Genomic DNA, 22,775 nt, shown 5'->3' on the forward strand with positions numbered 1-22,775 from the left:
GGGGGTGGGTTTCTACAGAAGTGGGTGAAATGACTTGAGCAGAGAGCTGGGGATAGTACCCCGGAGTCCTGACTCCCGACATCTCCCTCTTCCCCCCCCACCCCCCACTTCATTAGACCCCATTGACCCAGGAGTCTTGTTTTCTATGTCAGCCTCTGTTCTGCTGCCCTGACTTTGCAGCGAGGTTGCTCTGTGCAGCCATTGCCCCAAAAGTCCCGGCCCTGGGGGCTGCGATGGTGACGTGTCAGGAGAGCCCCAGGGCAGCAACTATTGTGGTCACCGTTACCAGAAATAAACACCCCTGACTCCGATATCTGCTCATATAGCCCTTGTCTAGCTCAGCTCCGTTCTCACGCTGGGATCACAAGCAGGAGGCATCCACGGGCAGCAATTCAGGACACGTTTTGGGATGTCTTGAGCCCGCTTCTTGTTGGATGTACCCTCAAGCCTCTGACACTTCCCTTCTTTCCAGATCAGCGGGCAGCTTTCTCCACGCCTCTTCCGCAAGCTCCCCCCAAGGGTGTGCGTTTCCCTGAAGAATATTGTGGACGAAGATTTCTTGTGTGCAGGGTAAGATGTGGCATTTCTCTTGAGCAGGTTGGCAGGGCCATCCATCATTCTCAGCTTGACTTCCATGGCGGGGGGGGCAGATAAACTCATGGGGAGTTTCCATGCCCAGCAAGTTTGGCGAGATGGGGATGTGAACGAATGTGAGTGCTCTGGGCTGACCTATAGTCCTGTGCTCATCTTCCAGACACATCTTCCTCGGCTTCTCCAAGTGCGGGAGGTACGTCTTGTCCTATACCAGCAACAGCGGCGACGACGACTTCTCCTTCTACATCTACCACCTCTATTGGTGGGAATTCAACGTGCACAGCAAGCTGAAGCTGGTACGTATGATGCCCCCAGTCTGGCGCTGGGGGAGGGAAAGCTCCCGAAGCAACTGAGCGTGGTGAATGGGTTCACAAGGAATGAAGACCCACTTCCTACAGATATTCCCCCTTTGGGCTGTGATCCAGAGGGTTAGGTGTGGCTGGTGCTTGGAAGGGAGACTTCAAAGGAAAACCCAGAAGGGGGGTTGGGGATTCATTAGGGGACACACTTTCCTTTGCGTCATTGCCCCTGTATGAGACTAGAGGGTGCTGGACTGACCACTGTTGCCCAGTCCGGTTGTAGGAGGTACTAGGGTGCAAGAGGCATCACCTTTTAAACAAGGCATAAAACTGACGCCTTGATCGGGTGCATTTTGCTAGAGTTGAGGGGCTGCTGTCCTCAGATCCCTAATCAGCTCATCACATTTTGCCTCCCTAAATTTCCCCCACGGTTTCAGTTCTTCCTGTGCTAAATGCAGTGCAGTGTTGCTGTGCACTGTCAAACTACTGTCATGCTCCACCCCAGAGGCAGCTGTATGCAGTGATTCCTGTATGTAATCAGTTTGTAACGATAAAGCATTTTGAGACCCTCCTGAGTGAAAGGGGCATCTGAAATGTAAAATCACCTATCTTCTCTGTGCCAAACAAACATCTTTCAGAGAATACCTGATCTCGGCTAAGGGTATGTCTACACTATGAAATTAGGTCAGTTTTATAGAAGTCGATCTTTAGAAAACGATTTTATACAGTCGATTGTGTAGGTCGACGGAACGGTGTTGGTTGTATAGACACATTGTTCATCAAATTGACCTAATGCAGCTAAATTCGCCCTAACCTCATAGTGTAGACCAGGGCTAAGCCTCTTAAAAGACCTTCCCAAGTAACTTAGGCCCTACAGTTATCTGGTGGGGGTTCTAATTCCAGATCCCACTGCTTGGTCATCTGTTTTCTCACAGCAGGTTTCAATCTGATGTGCTCTGTTGTTCCCATAGGTACGACAGGTTCGCTTGTTTCAAGATGAAGAAATCTATAGTGACCTTTACCTGACTGTGTGTGAATGGCCCAGTGACTCCTCCAAGGTCATCGTCTTTGGCTTCAAGTGAGTTCCATTGAATGAGTCTTGTCTTGGGGGATGAGGGAGTGATTTGGACAGAATTTGAGTTCCCGCCTACGCTCCCAACTTCACATCCCCCCCATAAAAGGTTAAGGGAGGCTGAGGGACCCATAGCAAGTTCTTCATTGCTGCCGCCAGCCTCCTCCCGGAGCTTTCTGGGTGATACACTCCTGCCTCTTTAAAATAGTTACAAATACTTCACTTAACACACAAGTATAGGACTGACAGCCTTGGAAACTGATGTCTTCGTCCTGTCCACAGATTGGGTGCAGCCTGGTCAGCGCAGGCCAAGCCTTCCCTTCAGCCTCTCCCTGCGTGCATGCACACACCGTCAGCTCACCCCAGCCCTAGAAGATGGAGTGTCTAAGGCTGTCAGGAGTGGGGAAGCGGTGCTTTGGGATATTAAGGGGAGAACTATGGCTCAGTTACTCTCCCACCTCCTCCTGAGCTGAATCTAAGGTTGGAAGAGCCAAATGCCCTGACCTGGCAAATAAGAGAGGCAGGTGGGGTGCATCTGCTGCAGTTGGTTAGCATAATACAAACTCCTCTCGAAAGAGGCTGCAGTAGGGTTCCAGTTTAGGGAAAGGCCCCTTATCAATTGAAACCGTTTGACTTCCCTTGTTTCTTTGTTCATGTTTTGAAAAAAACCTGCTTTGTTCTCCATCTGTTTTTAATGACTGTAAATACTTAGTTTTGTGTGGTGTTAGATTGGCAAAGACGTGTGTGTTTTTGCTTTTTTCCTCTGCATTGTATGTATTTGTGATACGATAGCGCCTTGAACCCCTAGTCGTGGGCCAGGACCCCATTGTGCTGGGCGCTGCACAAACTGAACCAAAGGGCTGTCCCTGCCCCACAAAGCTTGCAATCAAAGTAAATGTTAATGTTTTACTCACCCAAGCCGTAACTGGGAGTGGGGCTGGGAGCTCTGTGTAATGTCACTGCACGTGAAACATGTTCTTAAAGATCTGAGAGCAATTCAGTCCTGCCTCTTAGCCCCAAGGCTCTTGTAAAGGAAAAATAACAGTTTAATTTAGTAGCGGCTCCAGTTTGGATTAAACCCTTTGAAGAGAGAATCCCATTGCCCCCTCTCCCATGTAACGACTGGCTAATAGGCCTGATTTGCAAGCTAGGACAGAAATCAGGGATGGAAGATGTGGGTTTAAAAGAGGGAGATGAGGGTTTGAATCCCTGAACTTCTCTGAAAGTGACCAAAGGTGTCTCCTGTCTCCCTGGCAGCACACGCTCTGCAAACGGCTTGCTGATGAACATGATGATGATGAGTGATGAAAACCATCGGGATATTTACATCAGCATGGTGGCCATGCCCCCACTCATGTACTGCCCCGGCTGCAGGGATATGGCCCTCGCACATCCAGGTGAGCCAGTGGGACAGTTCCCGAGCTGTCGAGAATATGTTCGCCGGGAAAGCTGATGTGCATCTTCCTAAGGGGGTCAGAGGAGGCAAGCTGTGACGCTTGGAGGTTTGGCGAAGGTGGGGTGATAGACTTGGTGACGGGACAGAGTGAGGTCTCCTGATTCGTTTAGGGGACAGTTGGGACTCCTGGGTCCTCTTGCCAGCTCTTCCACTGACTTGCCGCATGATCTTTGGGCAAGCTTTCATCCTCCGTGCCTCAGTTTCCCCATAGGTCCGCACAAGGAGGATAATGTAATCTGACTCCCAGTGGGATTCGTTTAGTGTTAGTAAAGGAAATGTTCTTACCCTGCCAGGTGCAAGGCACGTTCAATGTGGGTGACTCTGGGACTGAGCGCGTGGGAGACAAGCAGTATCTGACCCCCCAGCTGTTCTCGTCTTTTGGGCAGGGATGATCTCACTTGTCCCTCTCCTTGTGTGTTCTCAGGGGACCCAAACGCCCACTGTCTGCAGCATGGCTTCATGCTGCACACAAAGTACCAGGTGGTCTATCCTTTCCCCACATTCCAGCCAGCCTTCCAGCTCAAGAAGGACCAGGTGGTGCTGCTCAACACCAGCTACTCCCTCGTAGCATGTGCAGTTTCCGTACACACCGCAGGTAAGCGCCTCGCCTCTCTGGGGGCAGCTGGAATTGGAGAGCACTAACGTGTGGATTTCTTCCTGGGAAGACGCTGTGTTTGGAATTCCGGGCCTTGCTGGGTGTTTCTGCAAGGTCAGCGGTGAGGCTTTGGATGTGTGGGAACGGCTGCTTAGTTTAGTCCGTCTAGCCAGGGTATCTTCTCTCCCTCATCTTGGATTTGAAGGGACCATTAGCTCATCGAGTCTGACCTCCGGTATAACACAGGCCAGAGAACTTCATTGCCATCCTTCTCTTGCAACCGGCTTGAGCATCACAGCTACTAAGAGTGGCGCTTTCAGCAACCCACAGGCCTGTGGCTTGGCCAGGGGTTGGAAACTCCGTGGCTTCGGTGGTTGCAAGATGCATTGGACCTCAGGTTCTCATTCCTCACTTAGCAGCTGCTGAACCACCTAAGAACAAAGCAACCGCCTCGGCCTTGTTGAGGTTTGGATTTCCAGCTTCAAACGGTTTCAAGCACTAACCTCAAGGGACGGAAGGATGGTCTTATAGCTGCTTCTATTGTGGTAGGGCCCATTGGCCTGTTGCGCCAGGCGCTGCACAATCAGATGTCCCTGCCCCAAAGAGCTTGCAATGTAGGAAAACCAGGAGAGGAAGTGTGGGGGTGGGGGGGAGTGAGCCTCTGCGTTTTTATAGATATATATAGATATATAGATATAGGGAGAGGGAGAGGGAGGAAGAAGACGACGACGACGACCAGGGGTCTCAAACACACGGCCCGCGAAGTTATTTGCTGCGGCCCGCCAAGCTCCCCGTGCCCGCCCTCCCCGGAGTTATTTCCTGTGGCCACCTAGCTCCCCATACCCGCTGCCCCCCTTCCCTCCCCGTGCGCCACGTTCCCACTCCTCTGCCTACCTCCAGGTGCTTCCTGCCGCCAAACAGCTGTTTGGCAGTGCTTAGCGCTTTCCAGGAGGGAGGCAGGGGTGGGGATTTGGGGAAGGGGTTGGAATAGAGGCAGGGAGTGGGTGGAGTTGGGGGTGGGGACTTTGGGCAAGGGGTTGGAATGGGGGCGGGGCAGGGGCGGGGGCAGTGGGGGAGGGTGGTGGTCAGCGATGCAGCTCTCGGGCCAATGTACTAGTCTTCATGTGGCCCTCATGGTCATTTGAGTTTGATATCCCTGTAGTAGACAGTGTGGTCTAGTGGCTAGAGCATTGGTCTGGGACCCAGGAGACCCAGGTTCTACTCCTGGTTCTACCACTGACCTGCTGGTTGACCTTGGGCAAGTCACTTCCTCTTCCCAGGCCTTAATTTCCCCATCTGTAAAATGGGAAGAATGATACCAACCTCCTTTGTAAGGAATGTACATCTGAGAAATATGTACCTACTAGCATTCGCCCCATAGTAGAGACTGAAAATAATACATACCCCTAGTGCAGGACAGGAAATTGACATATTTAGAAAGTTGGTTTTCCCCTGATTCTGTATATCAGTGGTTTTCAGTCTGTGGTCCACGGACCCCTGAAGGTCCACAGACAGTCTAAGATTTCCAAAGGGGTCTGCACCTTCATTTGAAATTTTTTAGCAGTCCACAAATGAAAAAGGTTGAAAACCACCACTGTATATAATCCAACTCATGAACCTTTGAGGAGAGCTCATTGACACAGCAGATTTTAATTTATTTAAATGATTTGCGTAGATTATAGGGAGATTAGGTTTAACTTGGGTGGTTGTCATTTCAAATTTAATCTTGGGTGTATTTTTTAAAAGAAAATATATTTAATTTAAATAAGCTGTTTTCAATAAATGCGATTTTAAAAAAGAATCCCTTTCTATCACTGATTAAAAGGATTGAGAAGTGCTTTGAGATCTGCTGCTGAAAAGTTAGAGCTAGCGATTATCCACTCTGTCTACCCCCTGGCATTGCGAGGGTTAATAGGTGATTGTAAAGTGCTTTGAGATCCTTGATTGCAAGCTGTTGGAGCAGTGCACAGGTATGTTGTCCAGATCTCGCAGCCTGGCACAATGGGAGCGTATGCTGTTCCTGGGGGCCAGGAACTGGAGCAGCCTTGAGGCCCTAACGGCTTGGTCCAGGGTGGGTGTCCCATACCTAAGGGCAGCGTGGAAGGACGTGCTGAGATGTGGAATCTCCATCATTGAAGGTTTTAAAGAGCAGGTTAGACAAACACCTGTCAGGGATGGTCTAATACTTAGTCCTGTCCTGAGTGCAGGGGACTGGACTAGATGACCTCTCGAGGTCCCTTCCAGTCCTGCGATTCTAGGAGATTCTGCGATTCTGATTGGGTGAGAGAAGTTGACAATGGAGCAGAGATTTGGTGGGTGAGGTGGGGGAGGCATGTAAGGGACACGTAGGGGAAGGGCCTCAAAGGTGAGAATGTGATGCAGGGACATTGAGTGTCTTTCTAACTCGCCTACGGGCGGTTGGAAGCACGTGACATGCTGGTTTCCCAGCGTTTTAGACATTGGGAGAGGTAAACTGGACCCATGTTAGCAAGCACTGTAAAGCCGTCCTGGCTTCCTCCAGGAGACCAGCCCAATGTGTGTAATCTCTCGTTTTACAGAGAAACTTGCCGCTAAAATGAGGGGACAGAGAAATGCCCAAGGGGTGAAAGCCACACCCTGCTGGCGCGACGGGGAGTTTTGTGTGGAGTATATTAGAGATTGAGTTGTGTGTTGTTTTAGGGAAATCCTGGTGTATCTACGAGCATGTTCGAGAGTCCAGAGCAGGAGGCTGGGAGTTGAGACTCCTGGGTTCTGTTCCCAGCTGTGCTGCTGCCTCTGCCACTGGCTCACCGTGTGACCTGGGGCGAGTCACTCCACGTTTGTGTGCACATTTCTGCGGCCGGGACCTGCCTCCTTTGTGCAGGAGCTTTGGAGGCTCAGTTCTTTAATGTCTGCAAAGCATCTTCAGGTCCCAGAGAGCCGGCCTCAGGGAGGGGGCAGCTGTTTTGCGAATTAAGGCTTTTCGTGTTCGTTTCTCCTTAAAACCAATGGGAAGTGGGCATCCGACCCCCTTCGATGGCTCTCTGAATCTCAGCCTAACTCTGAAATGATGTGCCCAGCAATTGCATTCAGTGGTGGGGCCCTGATGAGAGGAAGGATGGTCCAGTGGTTAGTGCACTAGCCTAGGGCTTGGCAGACCTGAGTTCAGACTCCGTGTGTGACCTCTTTGCCTTGGTCCCCCCTGCCCTGCCTCCCAGGGGGGTTATTAGGGGAAATACATTAAAGCTTGTGAAGCACTTTCAGATGCGCCGATGGGAAAGCATTGCCCTGGAGCTGGGTGGTACCGCTGACCCCGGAGTCCTGACGTCTAAACGAAGGCAGAGGTCTAATACTCTTCATCCGAGTATCTGCTGGCGTCTGACGAGGGCACGTGAGGATCTGGGACCTGAGTCACAGCACGGCAGTGGCAGAGCCCGGGGAATGGTTTGCATGCCGTGCCCATCACTCTGGTATTGGGGCACTTGGGGCTCTATCCACTAGACCTTGCTGCTCCCAGTTGTCCAGTGGAAAATGCTGAGGGATGTCTCCATGGAAACTGTTCTCTGTGTAGCCATGGCCTCTTTAACCCCTTCCTCACCTCTCTCTGGTTTAGAGGACAGCAACTTCTGCCAAATCCTCTATGACAGACGGAACCAGCCCCAGTCGCCCCACGTGGGGGCTTGTGATGCTGCAGGGGCCACGCCAGGCCCAGCGGCTGTGGAGGAACGGATGGAAAGAGATGGCTGCCCTTGCCGAATGGCTGCTGCACCATCGCCCGCCAGCAGAGCTTCCCAGGGCCCGGAAAGCCCCGTCAAACCCATGGAGCTGTCGCCAGCCGTGGCCAAGGCGAAAGAGTTTGTGGCCGATATTTTCCGACGGGCCAAAGAGGCGAAAGGCCCGGCCCCAGCGGAAGAGGAGGAGGTGGGTGGCGGCCGGTTTGAGTGCCGTCCTGCCCAGGAAGCCGGCCCACACAGATCCCTGTCCCAGGGCACCCCTGCTGATGCACCGTGGGAGGCAAAGCCGTGCTCGGGGCCCTCCGGGAGTTACTGCCGCCTGCATCATGGCCTCTCGTCTCCCAGGGGAGACCGAACTCCAGAAGGGGATCAGCCCCCGAAAGATTCTCCCCTTGCTGGACCGGAGATGGAGAGCCAGCCGGCTGAGCCCGGCTACGTCAACTACACCAAGCTGCGCTATGTTCTGGAGCCCAGCGACCTGTCGGAGCCGGAGGACGGTAAGCAGAGCTTGGGGAGGCCAATCCACTTCTCGGTGCAGGGGCGGGGATCGCGCAGAGGGCTGAGTTGACTGGTTTCGGCTGGAGCCCGGGTCCTTTCATCCCTCAGTCTGCTTGTAATTGGACTTACGTGCATTGCAACCGAGAGCTGTTAACGGTCTAGTGTCCGGCCCGTGCAGTGAGTTTGGGTCTCCCTCTGGTTCCCAGCAGTCAGGCCTCCATGCTGCTAAACCACCCCCCTCCCCTCCAATCCCTCCATCCCCGAGGGCTACGAGGCCATTTTGCTGGAAGCCTCAGTGGAGAGGCTGAGGACTGAACTGCCCCTTGCCCCTGTATGGGGTCCCTGCAGGGCACAGCTTACCTTCCTGCTGTGCCCGCTCTGCATTCACGGTATGGATTGGGACTTCTCTTCTCCACCATCCCTCCAGTGCTGTGGGCTTGAGGACCTCCCCCCAGTTACTGGTTCTGTAATGCTCCGAAGGGGCCTCTGGCCAGTGGGGCCCTGTCCCCTCCTTGGGGAGATCTCTCCATAGCAGCCTCGGGGCACGTCTCAGGCTCTGAAGCCTGGGATGGGGCGGGGGAGCCGGAGCTCCAGCTCGAGCCACAGCATAAGCTGTTTTTGGAGCGCTAGCGCAAGCCCCGCTACCCCAAATCTGGGGCCCTGGGCTGGGAGGCTCCCTGCCAGCTGCAGCGTAGGTGGGCCCTGAGCAGCCGGTCTCTGCACAGGCCCCTCCTTCAGCTCCTTGGTACAGCACACGCCTGGCCCCGGGCTGCCAGAGCAGTTCTGGTCCTGTCACGTTCGTCACTGCAGTCCCTCCCGTACCAGATGGCACGGATGTGCTCTGGCACTCGGTCTCTTCCCTGACGCAGCGAGCAGGAGGCCGGCTAATGGGGCTCTGAGACCGGAGCACTTGCCTGCCCCACAGTCCCGCCCCGCTCTCCCAGACGAGTCTGCAGCACATCCATCAGCTGAATTGCCAGAATCTTCCCTGACTTGCCTAAATGTTCCTGTCCCAAGTAATGTTGACTGAAGGATGGAGGCCTTCGTTAATTGCCCTTGTCCCTCTTGGGAAGGTGCCAGTTCACGTCAGCAGGTCCAGCTTTTTGTAATTAGGTTTTTTAACTGTCCCATCTCTGTCCCCACCAACCACTGGCCCAGCCTGGTGCCTTCAGTTGCATTGCCCGGGTGTAACTGAAGGCAGGTTTTATTTGTACCACGGTAGCACCTAGGAGTCCCAGGCATGGGCCAGAACCCCACAGCAAAAAGCCAGTCCCTGCCCCACAGTCCTACACTCCCAAGTAGTGGAGCTTGGGAATACAGGAGTCCTGGCATCTGGCTCGTTCCCCCAGAGCTGTGTTGACTCTGTTGGGCTGATGGGAGCAAGAGCTCTGCTCACCAAAGCTGGCTCGGAAAGGCACATGGAGCGGCTCTGAGCAGGAAGAGCCACTCTTTGGACTCTATCGCACTAAACCAGGGGGGCTGAAACCAGTGTTCTGTTCCTGCTCCCTTAGCAGACATCTCGCTTCCCAAGCCTCTTCCACGGGGGGCGACTTTGCGGACCCCTTGGGATTACAGGCCCAGCCCCTTCGCCAGCCACGTGGCCTCTGCCTCATGCTGCCTTCCCTTTCAGAGTACGAGGATGACAAGATCTCGCTGCCGTTTGTCGTAACTGACCTGAGAGGGCGAAACCTCAAGCCGCTGAAGGAGAGAGCCATATTCCAGGTCAGGCGTGGCCTTGGGCTCTGGTCCTGTCATGGGGTGGGGGGCGGGGACTTAAAGGGACACCGTCAGCTTGAAATCTAGTCTGTTTCAAAAAATGAGCTAACACTCCCGCAGCTGCCCCGGATCGCCCGGACGGTTACGGGGGTTTGACAGCCATGTTCTGTTACCGCTGAATGCATTCGATCTTGCCACATTGCTGGACATGGAGGATTTGACCATGTGATACACGAGTCAAAGGGAGTAGTGTCTGACCCTGTGCTGTCAGCGTAGGTGTCAGGCGTAACAGTGGTGTGTGTGTGAGACTTGCAGACAGAAGTGGGTGTCCTTTTTAAAGCTTTCATCAGCCGCTGCTGTTCCATAGAGATGTAGTCTCCATGGAGATTACAAGTCCCAACATGCAGTGCTTTGTCCGGAGCCGAGTGTTGCATTTTAAGGTGTCAATTCCGAACTGGGCAGCTGTGAGTAACACCCTGGGGCGAAAACTGACCACGCTGCCCCACCTCCAGTCAGCCGTCCCCAGAGAGGCGGCCGAACCGCGCTGATTTCACAAACGCTTTCTACGTTCACAAAAATTCTGATTTTTCACCTTCTAAATGGGCTGGAGGCAGATCCCTCCCTAAGAGAGGGGAGGTTACCCAGTGATCCGCTGGGAGAGGGAAGTATGAATGGGGCAGTGTGCTCTAGTGCAGGGGTTCACAACCTTTTTCTTTCAGAGGCCCCCCCACATGCTATAAAACCTCCACAGCCCCCCTGTGTCACAACAACTGCTTTTCTGCATATAAAAGCCAGGGCCGGCGTTAGGGGTAGCAAACAGGGCAGTTGCCCGAAGCCCCACGCCACAGGGAGCCCCATGAAGCTAAGCTGCTCAGGCTTCGGCTTCAGCCCTGGGTGGTGGGGCTCAGGGCCTCAGCCCCAGGCCGCGTGGCTTCGGCTTTCTGCCCTGGGCCCCAGTGAGTCTGATGCTGGCCCTGCTTGACAGGCCCCCCTGAAACTGCTCGCGGCCCCCCAGCAGGCCCCGGACCCCTGGTTGAGAGCCACTGCTCTAGTGGGCAGAGCGCTGGCCTGGGGCTCAGGAGATCTAGCGTCCATTCTTGACTCTGCTGCCAGGTGACTGGGCGAGTCGTGTTCCCCATCTGCAGCATGGGGGTATGTTCCCCATCACCTCTGTGCAATGATGACCAGCACTCGGTGGGGGGATTACTCACGAGCAGGTCTGTTCTGAGGAGGGCTGCTGAATTCAGCACCGTGGGGCTTCGTAGCCGTGCCGTGGTTTTTGCCCACCGTTGATCATAAAAGATTCTGCCAGCCAGAGAGGTGCCCCCGTCCTACCTGTCTCGGCGCTGATGGACTTGGTGTGGGGTCTACAGGCTCTGGTTGAGATGGGGCCCTAGAGCACCAAGCACTGTACAAACCCCGTGACAGCTCCTCCCTGACGAGCTTACAGACGAGATAAAGGGCAGGAGAGGTGAAGCCGACAAGGCGTAGTGCTCAGTGCCCGCGGTCACACGGAGTCTGGCAGGGCTGGGAATCACACCCCGGAGCGCCACAAGCGGCTCCTCCCTCTAACCTGGCTGCCAGCCCCGGAGGAGGTAATGGGCTTGTGCCTGGGGGCAGGGCTTGAGCCCGCAGTTCAAACTTTGTTCACAGTTCTGGCGATGGGTGAGCGGAGTCGAATCTAGCGGGTGCCCTTGGAGCAGGGTTGGACTTAGGCTGCTCCAAGTTTCTAGCGACGTGTGTCTGTCTCTCTCAGCGCAGAGCTGTGGGGTGAGAAAAGGGGCCCTGTCTGCGGAGTCCCGTGGCGGGGTGGGACTGGACTTTGAGGAGTGAGTTCCCTGGCTCAGCCATAAAGCCAGCACCTGCTTAGCACAGCTGGGCTGAGGGCGGGAACTAAAGTGACAGGCCCTTAGGACTAGGGAGAAACAGCTGCTGAGGCGTCTGGGTTCTCTACCCCCATTGCAGGGCCAGTACCTGACTGTGGAGCAGCTGACTCTGGATTTTGAGTACGTCATTAATGAGGTGATCCGGAACGACGCCTCCTGGTCCAGGCAGTTCTGCTCCTTCAGCGACTACGACATCGTCATCTTAGAGGTGAGTGCGCGGGAGCGTCCCTTCCCCTGCGGAGCCAGGCGAGCCTCGTGCTGCCTAGCGAAGCCGTCGGGCGGCGTTGGAACGGACCGCCTCCGGCTGCGTGACTTGAGAGCCGCAGCGCCTTGCCTGGGCTGAGAGCCAGCACCGAGGCGAAACCCCCAGTGGCTCCGCCGGCCGCTCCTCCAGCAGGATCAACAAACTTCTCTGTTGGCTGCTACATACTGGAGCAAGGACCTGGCCGGAAGCCGTAGTGCTGCCTCTGAAATGAAACCGATTGCAGTAGCCCTCCTCTGTAACAGGGCGTGGCCGCTCAGCATTGCACGCCTGGGAGCTGTATCCTTCTTGGGTCCTTCTGTAGGTGGCAGAGTTGAAGGGGCTCCGTGGGGAACCGGGTGGGGAGGGAGAGATGGTCTGGCCAGGAACCCGGAGAAGGGACAGGGTCAGCCTCTGCATTTCCCCTGGCTGCTGCACTGGGATGGGGGGTCAGAGGGGAGTGATTGGCACCTGTTCCCTCTTCGGGAGGTGGGGATCTCACTTCCTGCTGCAGCACCTGGCTGCTGACTGCTCTGGGGGGCGGCTGTTGGCGCTCCTGACTAACCTAATCTGAGGGGAGGAGGGGTCAGGCCCCTCTCTTTGGTTGTGCTGCTTCAGATCTTGCTCACGTTTCTGCTGTCTTGACTCTGCAGTGCCCGGTGTGTGGTGGGAATCCCAGTGGACAGGCGTCTCTGTGCACATCAGCTGCCCTGGGCTGCTGCTGTACTCGGTTCAGAGAACCCTGGGCTCTGGAGGGGACCATCCAGGGCTAAATACAACCAGGCCACCCTTCCTTCTGCCTGGTACCCATATCCGCCCTGCCCAGCGTGATCCACGCCCAGCAGTGCTCCGCAGTGATCTCTGCCAGGCTCTGTAACCTCCCCGAGTCAACTGTCCAATCCCCTCCCTGTAGGTGTGTCCAGAAACCAACCAAGTCATCATCAATATCGGATTATTGCTCTTGGCCTTCCCAGCTCCTGACGAAGAGGGCCAGCTTAGGTGAGTACAGCCGCTGCCGAAACTCCCCCCGCGACGTCTCTCCATCCCCTCGGCGTGTGCTTTTAGGGGACCCAGTCCCCACAGAAGGGGCAGGAACTGGCGTGAAGGGAGGTCATGGAGAGCAGATGCCGGGGGAGTCTGGGAGGAATTCCAGTAGCCAGAACCCCTCCACCCAACCTCAGTCCCTAGCGGGCTCCAGGGGTCCTGGTAACTGCCCAGATTGTACGTGGGGCTTGGGGAGGAAATGGTTAATTTCTAGCCGACCCCTATTCTAACCTGCCCAGGCCGGTGTGTGTCCTGTGCCTCCCCTCCAGACCAAAGACCTATCACACCAGCCTGAAAGTCGCCTGGAATCTGAACACTGGCACCTTCATCACCGTCAGCGTGGGAGACCTCACAGAAGTCAAGGGGCAGACCAGGTGTGTGGCAGCGGCCGTGGCTGGTGCCTGCTGGAGTGAGCTGGGGAAAGTCACTCACTCCAGAGAGCTGGGCTTGGGTCCGAGTCCCAGATCCTGGCGCCGTCAGACCTTTGCTGGTTAGAATCAAGAGCCCTTCACTGAGCCTGTTGCCACCCCAGTTCAAACCTCCCTTTTCCCAACCAAAGTGGCCCTGCCTTCCAGCCTTCTCCCCTGGGAACACAACTCCCTTCCACCTCCCCTGAGCTGGCGCTGGGGCGGCTGCGTCCGGAGGGACCTGGGGCTGTGGGGCGTTCCGGGGATCTGATCAGCCCCAGAACTGCCTGGCGCTTGTGTTTGACAGCACTAATACAAACCGCCCAGGGCACTGCCTCTGGAAAATCACAGGCTGGGGGCCTCGGCCCAGGGCGGGCCCCTGCTCTGCCCACTCACGGTGCTGTCCCCTGTCCGCAGTGGCAGCGTCTGGAGCTCCTACCGGAAGAGCTGCGTGGACATGGTGATGAAGTGGCTGGTGCCGGAGAGCAGCGGGCGATACGTCAACAGAATGACGAACGAGGCACTTCATAAAGGTAAACGCCCCTCCCCGGGCCGGGCGCTGAGCCCTGGAGGAGGGGCGGCTTGCTTCCCCTCGGGGGTGCAGCCGAGCCCTGCCGAAGGCGAGGGATGCCCTAGCGAGGCCTGTGTGAGTGAGACGGGGCTGAGCAGTGTGACGCAGCACGGCTGGCTGCCTGCTTCAGCTGGAAGATCCCGTTCAGCACGCGGCTTCCCCGCTGTGTTCTGCTGCCCAGTCCGCTGACATGCAATGGCCTGCTACTCTCCCAGCCTTGTCAGCCTGCCTGGGCGGGCCATGGAGCCGCTTGGCTCCAGACCTGTGCTCTGCGCCCCCGCCAGCAGGAACGTGGCGCTACAGCAGCCTGGGGCCTGGGCAAGCCGTGCGCTGTGCTGCTGGAGGCTGGATCTCTCCGTTCCAGCTCAGGGGAGGCGAAGCGTGTCTGGGCTGTGCTGCCAAGGGCGCGGTTCCCTCCAGAGCCCAGCAGGGGGGCCTCTAAGCTCCCTGGCGTGTTGCAGGATGGTTACTTTCTGCTAGACAGCGTCCTGCCCCAGACTCCATGTGTGGGGGCGTCCCTCCCTGCCCTCTACCCCAGGAGGAGGCTATCTGCCCAGTCATGGCTCTTCGCTGCGTGGCCCCCGGTTAAACTCCCCACCAGAAATAATTGCGTGCTCCTAGATCCCTGTGTATCGGTGAAAGCCAGAAGGGGCCGCTGGGCTCACGCAGCCGAGACCCTCGCCCCAGGGATTCCTGCAGCCGGCCCCTGGCTAAGCTTGGGCAGATGGGTTAGACACAGAAGCCGAACCCCCAGCAGTCCTGGTGCAGGTGGTGTCCGACCAAACCCCGCCCAGCCTGGACCCAGCTGATCCCTTAGCCGGAGCTCTGGGTCATGCCTGGAACCCCAATGGGAATGGGGGGAAGCGGGTGCAGCTGCCTTGGCTGTTCTGGGGGCAGTTGGTCCCCGCTGTCTGGGTGCAGGACTCTGTCCCATCTCTCCAGGGCCTGCTGCTCCCTCCCCCTGCGCCCCGTGTCTTTCCTCACTCCGCAGCTGAGCACGGGCAGGCCAGAAGCCTCCGGCCCCACGGACGGAGTTCCCCGCTTGGCTGGCGGCCGAGCCAGGCAGAGCTGTGCCCGTGTCAGTAGGCAGAGGACGGCAGAGCAGGCATGGCAAGCATGCCACGCTGGGCTTTAATCGCGAACCCCCAGCAGGACCATCTCCTGCACTGCTGGGAGGGAGGACCCACGCGCTGCACTGAGCGTGCCCCTGGCTTGACCCCTTGCTGCCTGGTGGCTTGTAGCCACACTGACTCCTGGCCCAGGCCCTGCTTCCTACGCGGATCCTGCCACCTTACTTTGCCATCGGTGTAGTGGGGAGACTTGGATCCTTCCCGCAGCCCCGGGTGCGACCGCCCCGCCCTCATCCACCCAGCCTTGGGAGTGGGGAAATGGCCACCGAGGAGCAGCTCCTTAAACCCATCCGCTCTTTACTCTCTCTAGGCTGCTCCTTGAAGGTCCTAGCAGACAACGAGCGCTACACCTGGATCGTCTTGTGACGCGGAGGCGAGCCTGGTTTGGTTCCTGCCGTACTGTACGTCGGATTTAACTACCTCCTCCTGGTTGAGTTTCGTTGGGTTTTAATTTCTCTTCATCCTTTTTTTTAATTAGAGTAACTCGTGCTTTTGCTGAAAGTGGATGTAAGTAGGAGTATCCCTAGGGGAGGGGGAATGCCTGTCATCCCAGGGCCCAGCCCAGCGTCTCCTCTGGGGTTGGACCGTGACGCTCTTGCCTCTGCCGGCGGCGTTTCCTGTGGTGCACGTGCTCAGTTGATGCTGCGGGAGGGGACCTGACCCTCGTCACCGTGATCTGCGGTGACTTAGCAGTCACATGCCCTGGCTCCACCCTTTCTGAACAGGGCAGCCTCTTCCTTCGGCTCGGGACACCACTTTAACCATCTCCCTGCTTTCTGGAGACGGTGAATTCTTTTAATACTGCCCCGGCCGTCAGCAGCACGCCTGGCCCCTGGGGAGAAGGCCCCGCGCAGCCCCTCTCCCGGGACCGTTCAGGTGTCATTGAGGGGGCGAGAGGGCAGCATTCCAGCTTCCCCTGGGCGTAGCGTGATCCTGTGGCAGAACAAATCTCCCGCCCTCCAGGGGGCCAGATGGCCCGGTTCTGTTCGATGTATATTTAAGTGTCATTCTCTGTTCAGTGTTTAAGGCACTTTTTCCAGTGGAGGAGGTTTTTCCTTTGAGTCCAGATAACACACCTCTCCCCCGCCCACACACTTTGTGGATCATTCCACAGTCCCCGGCCCCACTGTTAATCATTTAGTTTCTCCTCAAATGGGCTTTTGTTTCCCTGTAATAAACATTTTAATTTCCAAGACTTCGGCTTGCGTCGCTTTCTGCTGCGGGCGCAGGGGAGAGTGCCTGGCCCTAGAGTGCACGTGCCGCGCAGCTCTGGGATCACTTCCCAGCTCCACCTTGCAGGTGTGCCGAGCACCACGTGACTTAGGCCGTGCTCTCAGGGATTAGCGAGAAGCATTCACCCGCAGCACAGCTGAAAGCTTCCCGAGCGCGGCTCCCGCTGCCAATAACCAAGTGGCGCCGGAGGCAAAGAACACGGCTGAATTTATTTCTCTTAAGAAAGAACTACAAAAGGTAGAAAACAGCGTTTGCACTCTAGACTACACACGTCTACATCATCCGATCACAGGCACGGCCCATCTCCTGGGCCGGGACACCTACAAAAGCTCTTCACACTCCACGTGAAGGCTGCAGCGCAGCCCACAGCTCCTGCTGCTGCACAGAAGATTGACACAAAATATATATTTTATACAATATGTAGATTTTTGCAATAAACATCTATCTCACAGGTTTAAACCACTGGAAAAAGTGAACAAATAAGGCCATGATGGTTGAAAAAACCCAAAAATATCAAGTAATTTATAGCTTCACCAATCTCACAATATTGAAGTGGTTTATAGAGTAAGGATTAGTCATTACATACAAAAGCACAGATTTCTTTTCCTCTTTAAAACTAGAATATCTAATATTCAATTACAAACCGGTAGAGTCGAGCTTGGTTTCTGGAGAGCAGAGAGTAGCCGAGACTGACTGGTGGGCTCTTGGTTACTAGCGTAGAGGAGGGACGCCAAGGAGAATGTTGCTGTTCTCTGAGAGCAAAGCCAGGGGCTAAGCACGATCCCAGTCCCGCCCACTGACTGAACTGTCTCGCAGCCAGACCAGAAGCTACCCGAGCAGAGGGCATCTCTCATGGGTTGGGCAGAGGGTATTTTTATAAGGCAGCAACTCAAAAGAAAGGCAAGATCGTGTGTCTGGCCGTCCTGCTCTGGGGGGGTGCAGCGCAGGAGGGGGAGCGCGGGGAGCTTTTAGCGGCGGGGTCATGCCACAAGTCTGAATGGCCACGTGACTGGACAGGACTTGAACGTTCCCAAAGCCAAAGCCAGGGTGGGAGCTAAACTGCAGAGGAGGGTCGTAGGGGGTGGGCGCAGCTACCCTCATCTAGCCCTACCGCCTCGGCTGGAAGCTAACCAAGCGAAACTACCTCTTTCTTCACGTTTTTGGTGGCTGCTGCATCCTTCCATGTGCTGGACCAGGGATGCCAGCGCTGGTGTATGTTTCTCTAGCCCCTGATGGGGTATGAAATAGGTCTTCGCTGGCCCCTGGGCTGGTCTAAAGCTCTCAGTGGCTCTGAGCGCGGGCCTGTGGCAATCAGCGGCCCAGGGGGGCGTGAGAACTCTGTGTTGACGTTAGCCGTTTTCACAGTGGGAGGGTCGAGTCACCTCTTGCGGGGTTTGCAATAGGAAACATGGGGACATTTTGCTAGCTGAGGGGGAAGCTGTAGAAGACACAGACAAGCGGCAACAAGGTGTTTGCAAAGCAAGGACCCTTTGCTGTGAGCCGCCCGGGGGCGGCCTGGAACCATGCAACAATGGAAACTGGCTAGTATCTAAATGAGGGGGGGCTGGGGGCTGGAAGAATGGGTGTTGACTGCAGTTCTCCTGATTCTCTCCACTAGGGGGTGTGAATGGGCCTTGCCCTAGCCCTGGGAGCTACAGCCTGGGGCAGTTCTCAGCAAATCAACGGCTGTGGGGGTTCAGCCTGTTCGGGGGAGGGGGGGGATTTGGCACCTGGTTAGGGCCCTGCCGTGGAGACACCGAGCACGCTCAGCAGCTCCAGCAGGCAGGGGAGGTGCTGGGTCTGCTTGGGCCCCCAGGGCAGGTCCTTGGGAGTTGGAGACTCCTATGGAAGAGCCCTGGCCGAAAGCCGTGCAGCACCCAGCTGGAATTGCACTTGAACAAGGAGTGGGTTCCTGGAGCCACCTGCCCTGCCAATAAAACCGGCCCCGCAGGGGAACACGGAGCCTGGCCCTGGAGCGGGGACAAGGGCAGAGAACCGGCTGCATTCTGCTAGCTAGGCACGTCCTGTGCTCTGAGCTGTGCAGGCAGGACAGCAGGGGGCGCTCTGGTCTGTGCAATCTCAGGAAAGGGCGTGTAGGGTTGGACTCCTGGGAGCCGTGAGAGGAGCCCGGGGTGGGGGTGTAGGGAAACTTCCCTTATTCCAGAACCCAGCCCCTCCCTCTGACTGGCTGGGGGAGAGCGAGGGACAGATTGTATCCTCCCCAGCAGCCGAAGCCCCCGTACCCGCTGGAGAACCGCCAAGGGGAAAATGCTGCACCATGCCATAGCCTCACTCCAGCCTGACCAGCTGAGACCTTGCGGATGCCCTGTCCGGATTCACTCACCCGCTTTGCCCTGTCTGCTCTGGCAGTGCTGGGCTGGTGGCTGGCAGGGGGGTCCCTGCTGGGGGCTGGAGGTCACTGAGGGAGGCCCCAGCCTTCCACAGCTCTCCTGGCCCTCAGAGTAGAAAGGCCCTGACCCTGAGGGAGATTAGCGGAGACACAATGGGAATGAATAAGGGGAGCAGCAGGAGCTCAGGGGTGTGCTCTGCCCCTGGGGCTGGATCTGCGGGAATCCGTGGCCAGGGCTTCCCCGGCAGAGAGCAGCAGAGCTCTCACCCCACAACATGTCTCCAGAGCAGGGAACAGTCTCTTATTCCCACCCTCCAGCCACCTGAGGTCAGAGGGCATCTTACAATCTTGGGGGGAGAGGTCAGGGGGTAGGTCAAGATCTGGGGATGAATATGATTGCCAGGAAGCCCCCAACGTGGGGGTTCAGACATTCTAAACTGCCCCCCAGGCCTGCGATGCTGCTCAGAACCCTCCCTTCGTTACAGCCCGGCTCTTGCCTGAACCCCATGTCCTACAGCCTGAGCGGAGCTCAATGCTCCAGCTGCCCGTGGGGCTTGCTGTCAGCACGGCAGGCTGCCCCAGCGGGAGTGCTTGTCTTGGCCTGCTCGCCTAGGTCTGTCCCCTGGGACGTCACGGGCCCCAGCAGAAAGGGGAATAGGAAAGGCTGGGCCGGCTGCCTGACCGAAATCAGAGCATCCTGGGACGGTGCGCAAGGGGGTGCTGTGGAAGAGACGCTAAGAGGCCCCCAGTATGTCTCACGGGGAGCACTGGCCAAGCGGAGGGAGCTGCCAGCCCAGCAGCACTAGCAGGGGCAGAGCCGGGAGGCCGTGTGCCATTTGGCCGAGCAGCCCCTCCCTGGGGCCGGCCATCGCTCTGCCCTGCCTGGCACATGCAGGCCAGGAGGGAGAGCTGAGAGCAGCTAGACTGGCCAGGGGATCCCTGTGGGGAGGGCCGGGGGAGGTCTCTGTGTCTCGTGGCCACTGGAGCGCGAAGCAGAGACCCAGCCCTTCGTGGGATGATCTAGCAGAGCCAGGACCGTGGGCAGAGTGCAGACAGGGCACGAGCACTAGGGCTGCACTGCAGACAAAGCTGCTGTCCCGGAACGAACGCACGTAGCCAGAGACTCTGGGAGCGAAGAACTGCCCGTGAAACAGCTCTGCTCTCTGGAGACGCCTATTCCTGCCGGCTGGGAAGACACAGAGAGCGGGAGCCCCAGACAGAGACGGGATCTCAGACAGCTGTTAGCACGTGCAGCCAGAGCTCACTGGGTCGACCAGGGAGGGTTTAAGCAGAGCCGCTGGGAGAACAGCTTCTGTGTGAGGATGGGAATGTCGAGGGCTGAGATCCCAACCCCAAGAGGGGAGAAAATACACAAGAGAGAGAGAAGAGATCCAAGACCAGGAATGAAATAGGCCGGGGGGGAGGGAGATTCCCCGCCCCCCTTCCTGGAACCAGCAGGACCAAGCGGTAGCGTGATGTGCGGGAGGGGGAAGGAGGAGGAGAACCAAGCCGTGAGGGATTGTGCGGGGGGGAGGGGGACGTAACTCCCCAGGGGGCTGCGACAGACTCAGTGATCCCAGATATGATCGCTGCCAGGGCGGCTTTGCCACGGCTCCTGCTCTCACCCACTAAGAGACGCCGCTGGTCTTCTGGCCGTGGCTTTGCCAGTTCCACTGGTTCTGTGACGTAATCCCCCACTGCGGCCGAGAGGAGAAATATCCGCTCAGCCCCCATCCATCTCCCCCGCCCCAGCCTGTTCTCTAAGGAGCCTCGTGGCCGGGGCTTCTCCGGCAGCCTGGGGATGCTCCGGCAGCTGAAGCGTATGGCACAACAAATGCATATTCCCTAAGGCACGTGGGTTCTGCTGAACGTCCCCTGTATGGCGAGCGACCCCTGAGGCTGCACAGAGCAGGACCCGCCCCCCAGGCTGGAGCTGACCAGGAACTCCTGATTTCAGCCCCGTGCAGGCCGGCTGGCCGGCTGGTGGGAGGGGGCAGCGCTGAGCAGTGCGGGGAGCGAAGGGGCTGGGCCCTGGAGCCTTCCCCGGGGCGGCCGAGCGCTCTGATGACACAGAGCGGGCCACTGTGCCTTTGCCATTTATAAATGACCTCCGACGTCAGCCAGGGGCTAGCACAGCCAGCCCCCACAGGCCCCGCTGGGGGCTCCCCTGCACGAGTCCCTTAGCCACTAAAAACGAGGGGACACGTCCCTTTGATTGTGCAGCTCTCGTCCTTGCTGGCCCCAGGAAAAGCCTCTAAAGGACGCTACACCTGCTCTCGCTGAGCCGCAGCCCGCCCATTGGCACGGGCTTGCCGTACCTTCCCTGGCGGGGGGAAGCTGGGAGCGGGCCGGCTGGGAGCCAGACTGGCTGTGCAAGGAGTTTGCCAGCGGGAGGACTCTGTGCTTGGCTTGGTGCCTTCTCAGGGGGGTGGTTCAAAAGGGACTGGCCCCCGTGTAGACAGGGGAGCTGGTCCAATCGCTGCCTGGGTGAGAGTCCAAGTGAATCGTCCCGCTGGACCGCGGCTCTGACAGCTAGGAGGGGCTGGCAGGTGAGGGGAGCCTGCGGCCAGCGGGGGGTGGAGACAGGTACTTGCCTCCTGTTAAGAAGTCCCATGATGCTCTCTGCCAGATCTGGGAAAGGGCAGACGCTGCATCTCGGGAAAGTAAAAAGCAGCGAAGCTGGAGGCTAGCAGCCCTGTGCCCGGCTGGGGAGGGAGCTGCCCCCCACATGGCAGGAAAGCAGCCCTGCAGGAGCCACCCAGCCCGTGGGGTCGGAGCGGGGGCGAGGGGCGTAGTGGTGTTAAATGGCCTCCCCCGTAACGGGGCACTCTCACTGCACAAGCCTTCCGCTGCCCACAAAGCACCCGCGCTGGGGAGGGGGGCAGCCGGGGCAGGGGTCGGAAATGAAAGCGCTTTGCATACCACTCGGAGACAAGGAATAGCTCATCTTTATCGCTAGGCAGCAGCCGGGAGGAACTGGACACAGGACTCGGCTCTGGCTGGGCGGTTCTGACTCCAGGCCCACGCAGGCGTCTCTCTGGCCTCTAGCTGGAAGGCAGGGCTTGCACAAAGATCCCCCTGGAGTCCGTCCGTGAGAGCTTGGAGGGGGGCTCCAGGGGCTCGGCTGTCAGGCTGCTGGAGTCATTGGAGTTGAGGGAAATCTCCTGCTGCATCTCGTCGTCGCTCTCCTCCTCTTCCTCCTCCTCCTCATCTGAGTCAGAGAGATCAGGAACGAGAGAGGGAGGGTGCTGAGAATCCGGGGGCTGCACTGTCTGTGCCCGAAACCCTGGATTTCTCTGGCCCCGCCCCTCATGGCCACACCCCCTCTCCCAGTCCTGACCAATCAGGACGGTCCCTTCTAACTATTCCATGGTCCCATAGGTGCGGCCTGCGGCAGATTAGCGTGATGGGGGAGCTGGGGCCCGCGTCTCCTCTGAAGCCCCTTTGCGGCCCGACTGGAGGGGACTTGATATGGGGGGGTAGGGGGGGTTGAATTTTTTTGTTCAGGGCCCTGGTGGCGTCTGCTGCTGGACCGAGGAGCTGGACCCCCGGGAACTGCGGCTCTTGGCAGCTTAAAGGCAATGGCCCCATTCGGGGAGACGCGGCAGGTGGGCAGTTACCTTTGTCTGCGTCCAGAGAATTCAAGGAGCTCGTCAGGTTAGCAAACTGGAAAGACAAACGAGAATGAGTGCTCAGAGCCCCCCGCCCCGCCGCCCCCCCCCCCCCCCCCCCCGCCCGTCTTCCCACCACGGAGGCAGGACGATAGCAGGTGGGTTGGGGAGACCAGCATCCGCTCCCCCTCTCCCTCTCCCCCATCGCAATGGGCACCTCCACCTTCCCCTCTGACAAGGGGGTGGCAGGACTTCAGAGAAACACATTTCCTGTATGGGATCGTCTAGTCCAGGACATCAGCCCCACCCGCTGCACTGGATCAGAGCAACGGCCCATCTCGGCTGGTAACCCCGCCTCC

The 22,775-nt window shown here is 57.5% G+C and overlaps 2 protein-coding genes across 4 annotated transcripts in view; one reads left to right on the plus strand and one right to left on the minus strand.

The window, feature by feature from the left end:
* The window catches only part of DCAF15 (DDB1 and CUL4 associated factor 15), a 27,095-nt gene extending 11,226 nt beyond the window's left edge, over positions 1–15,869 (plus strand). The window contains exons 2-13 of the mRNA XM_026660590.2: positions 473–570; positions 755–890; positions 1,865–1,971; positions 3,223–3,362; positions 3,846–4,016; positions 7,609–8,226; positions 9,858–9,949; positions 11,909–12,037; positions 12,984–13,069; positions 13,384–13,488; positions 13,939–14,054; positions 15,533–15,869. Of these exons, the coding sequence (XP_026516375.1) occupies positions 473–570; positions 755–890; positions 1,865–1,971; positions 3,223–3,362; positions 3,846–4,016; positions 7,609–8,226; positions 9,858–9,949; positions 11,909–12,037; positions 12,984–13,069; positions 13,384–13,488; positions 13,939–14,054; positions 15,533–15,588 (1,854 nt within the window). The 3' untranslated portion in view covers positions 15,589–15,869. The remainder of the gene's footprint in view (positions 1–472; positions 571–754; positions 891–1,864; positions 1,972–3,222; positions 3,363–3,845; positions 4,017–7,608; positions 8,227–9,857; positions 9,950–11,908; positions 12,038–12,983; positions 13,070–13,383; positions 13,489–13,938; positions 14,055–15,532) is intronic.
* Positions 15,870–18,577: 2,708 nt separating this feature from the next.
* Positions 18,578–22,775, minus strand: part of RFX1 (regulatory factor X1) — a 50,655-nt gene continuing 46,457 nt past the window's right edge. For all 3 annotated transcript variants that reach the window (XM_024200032.3, XM_024200031.3, XM_026660674.2), the window contains 2 exons: positions 22,426–22,471; positions 18,578–22,016 (listed from right to left, as the gene is read on the minus strand). In XM_024200032.3, the coding sequence (XP_024055800.1) occupies positions 21,850–22,016; positions 22,426–22,471 (213 nt within the window). In that variant the 3' untranslated portion in view covers positions 18,578–21,849. The remainder of the gene's footprint in view (positions 22,017–22,425; positions 22,472–22,775) is intronic.

The sequence above is a fragment of the Terrapene carolina genome, unplaced genomic scaffold (genome assembly GCF_002925995.2).
Source record: "Terrapene carolina triunguis isolate 2854851 unplaced genomic scaffold, T_m_triunguis-2.0 Scaffold833, whole genome shotgun sequence".
Classification (NCBI taxonomy): Eukaryota; Metazoa; Chordata; order Testudines; family Emydidae; genus Terrapene; species Terrapene triunguis.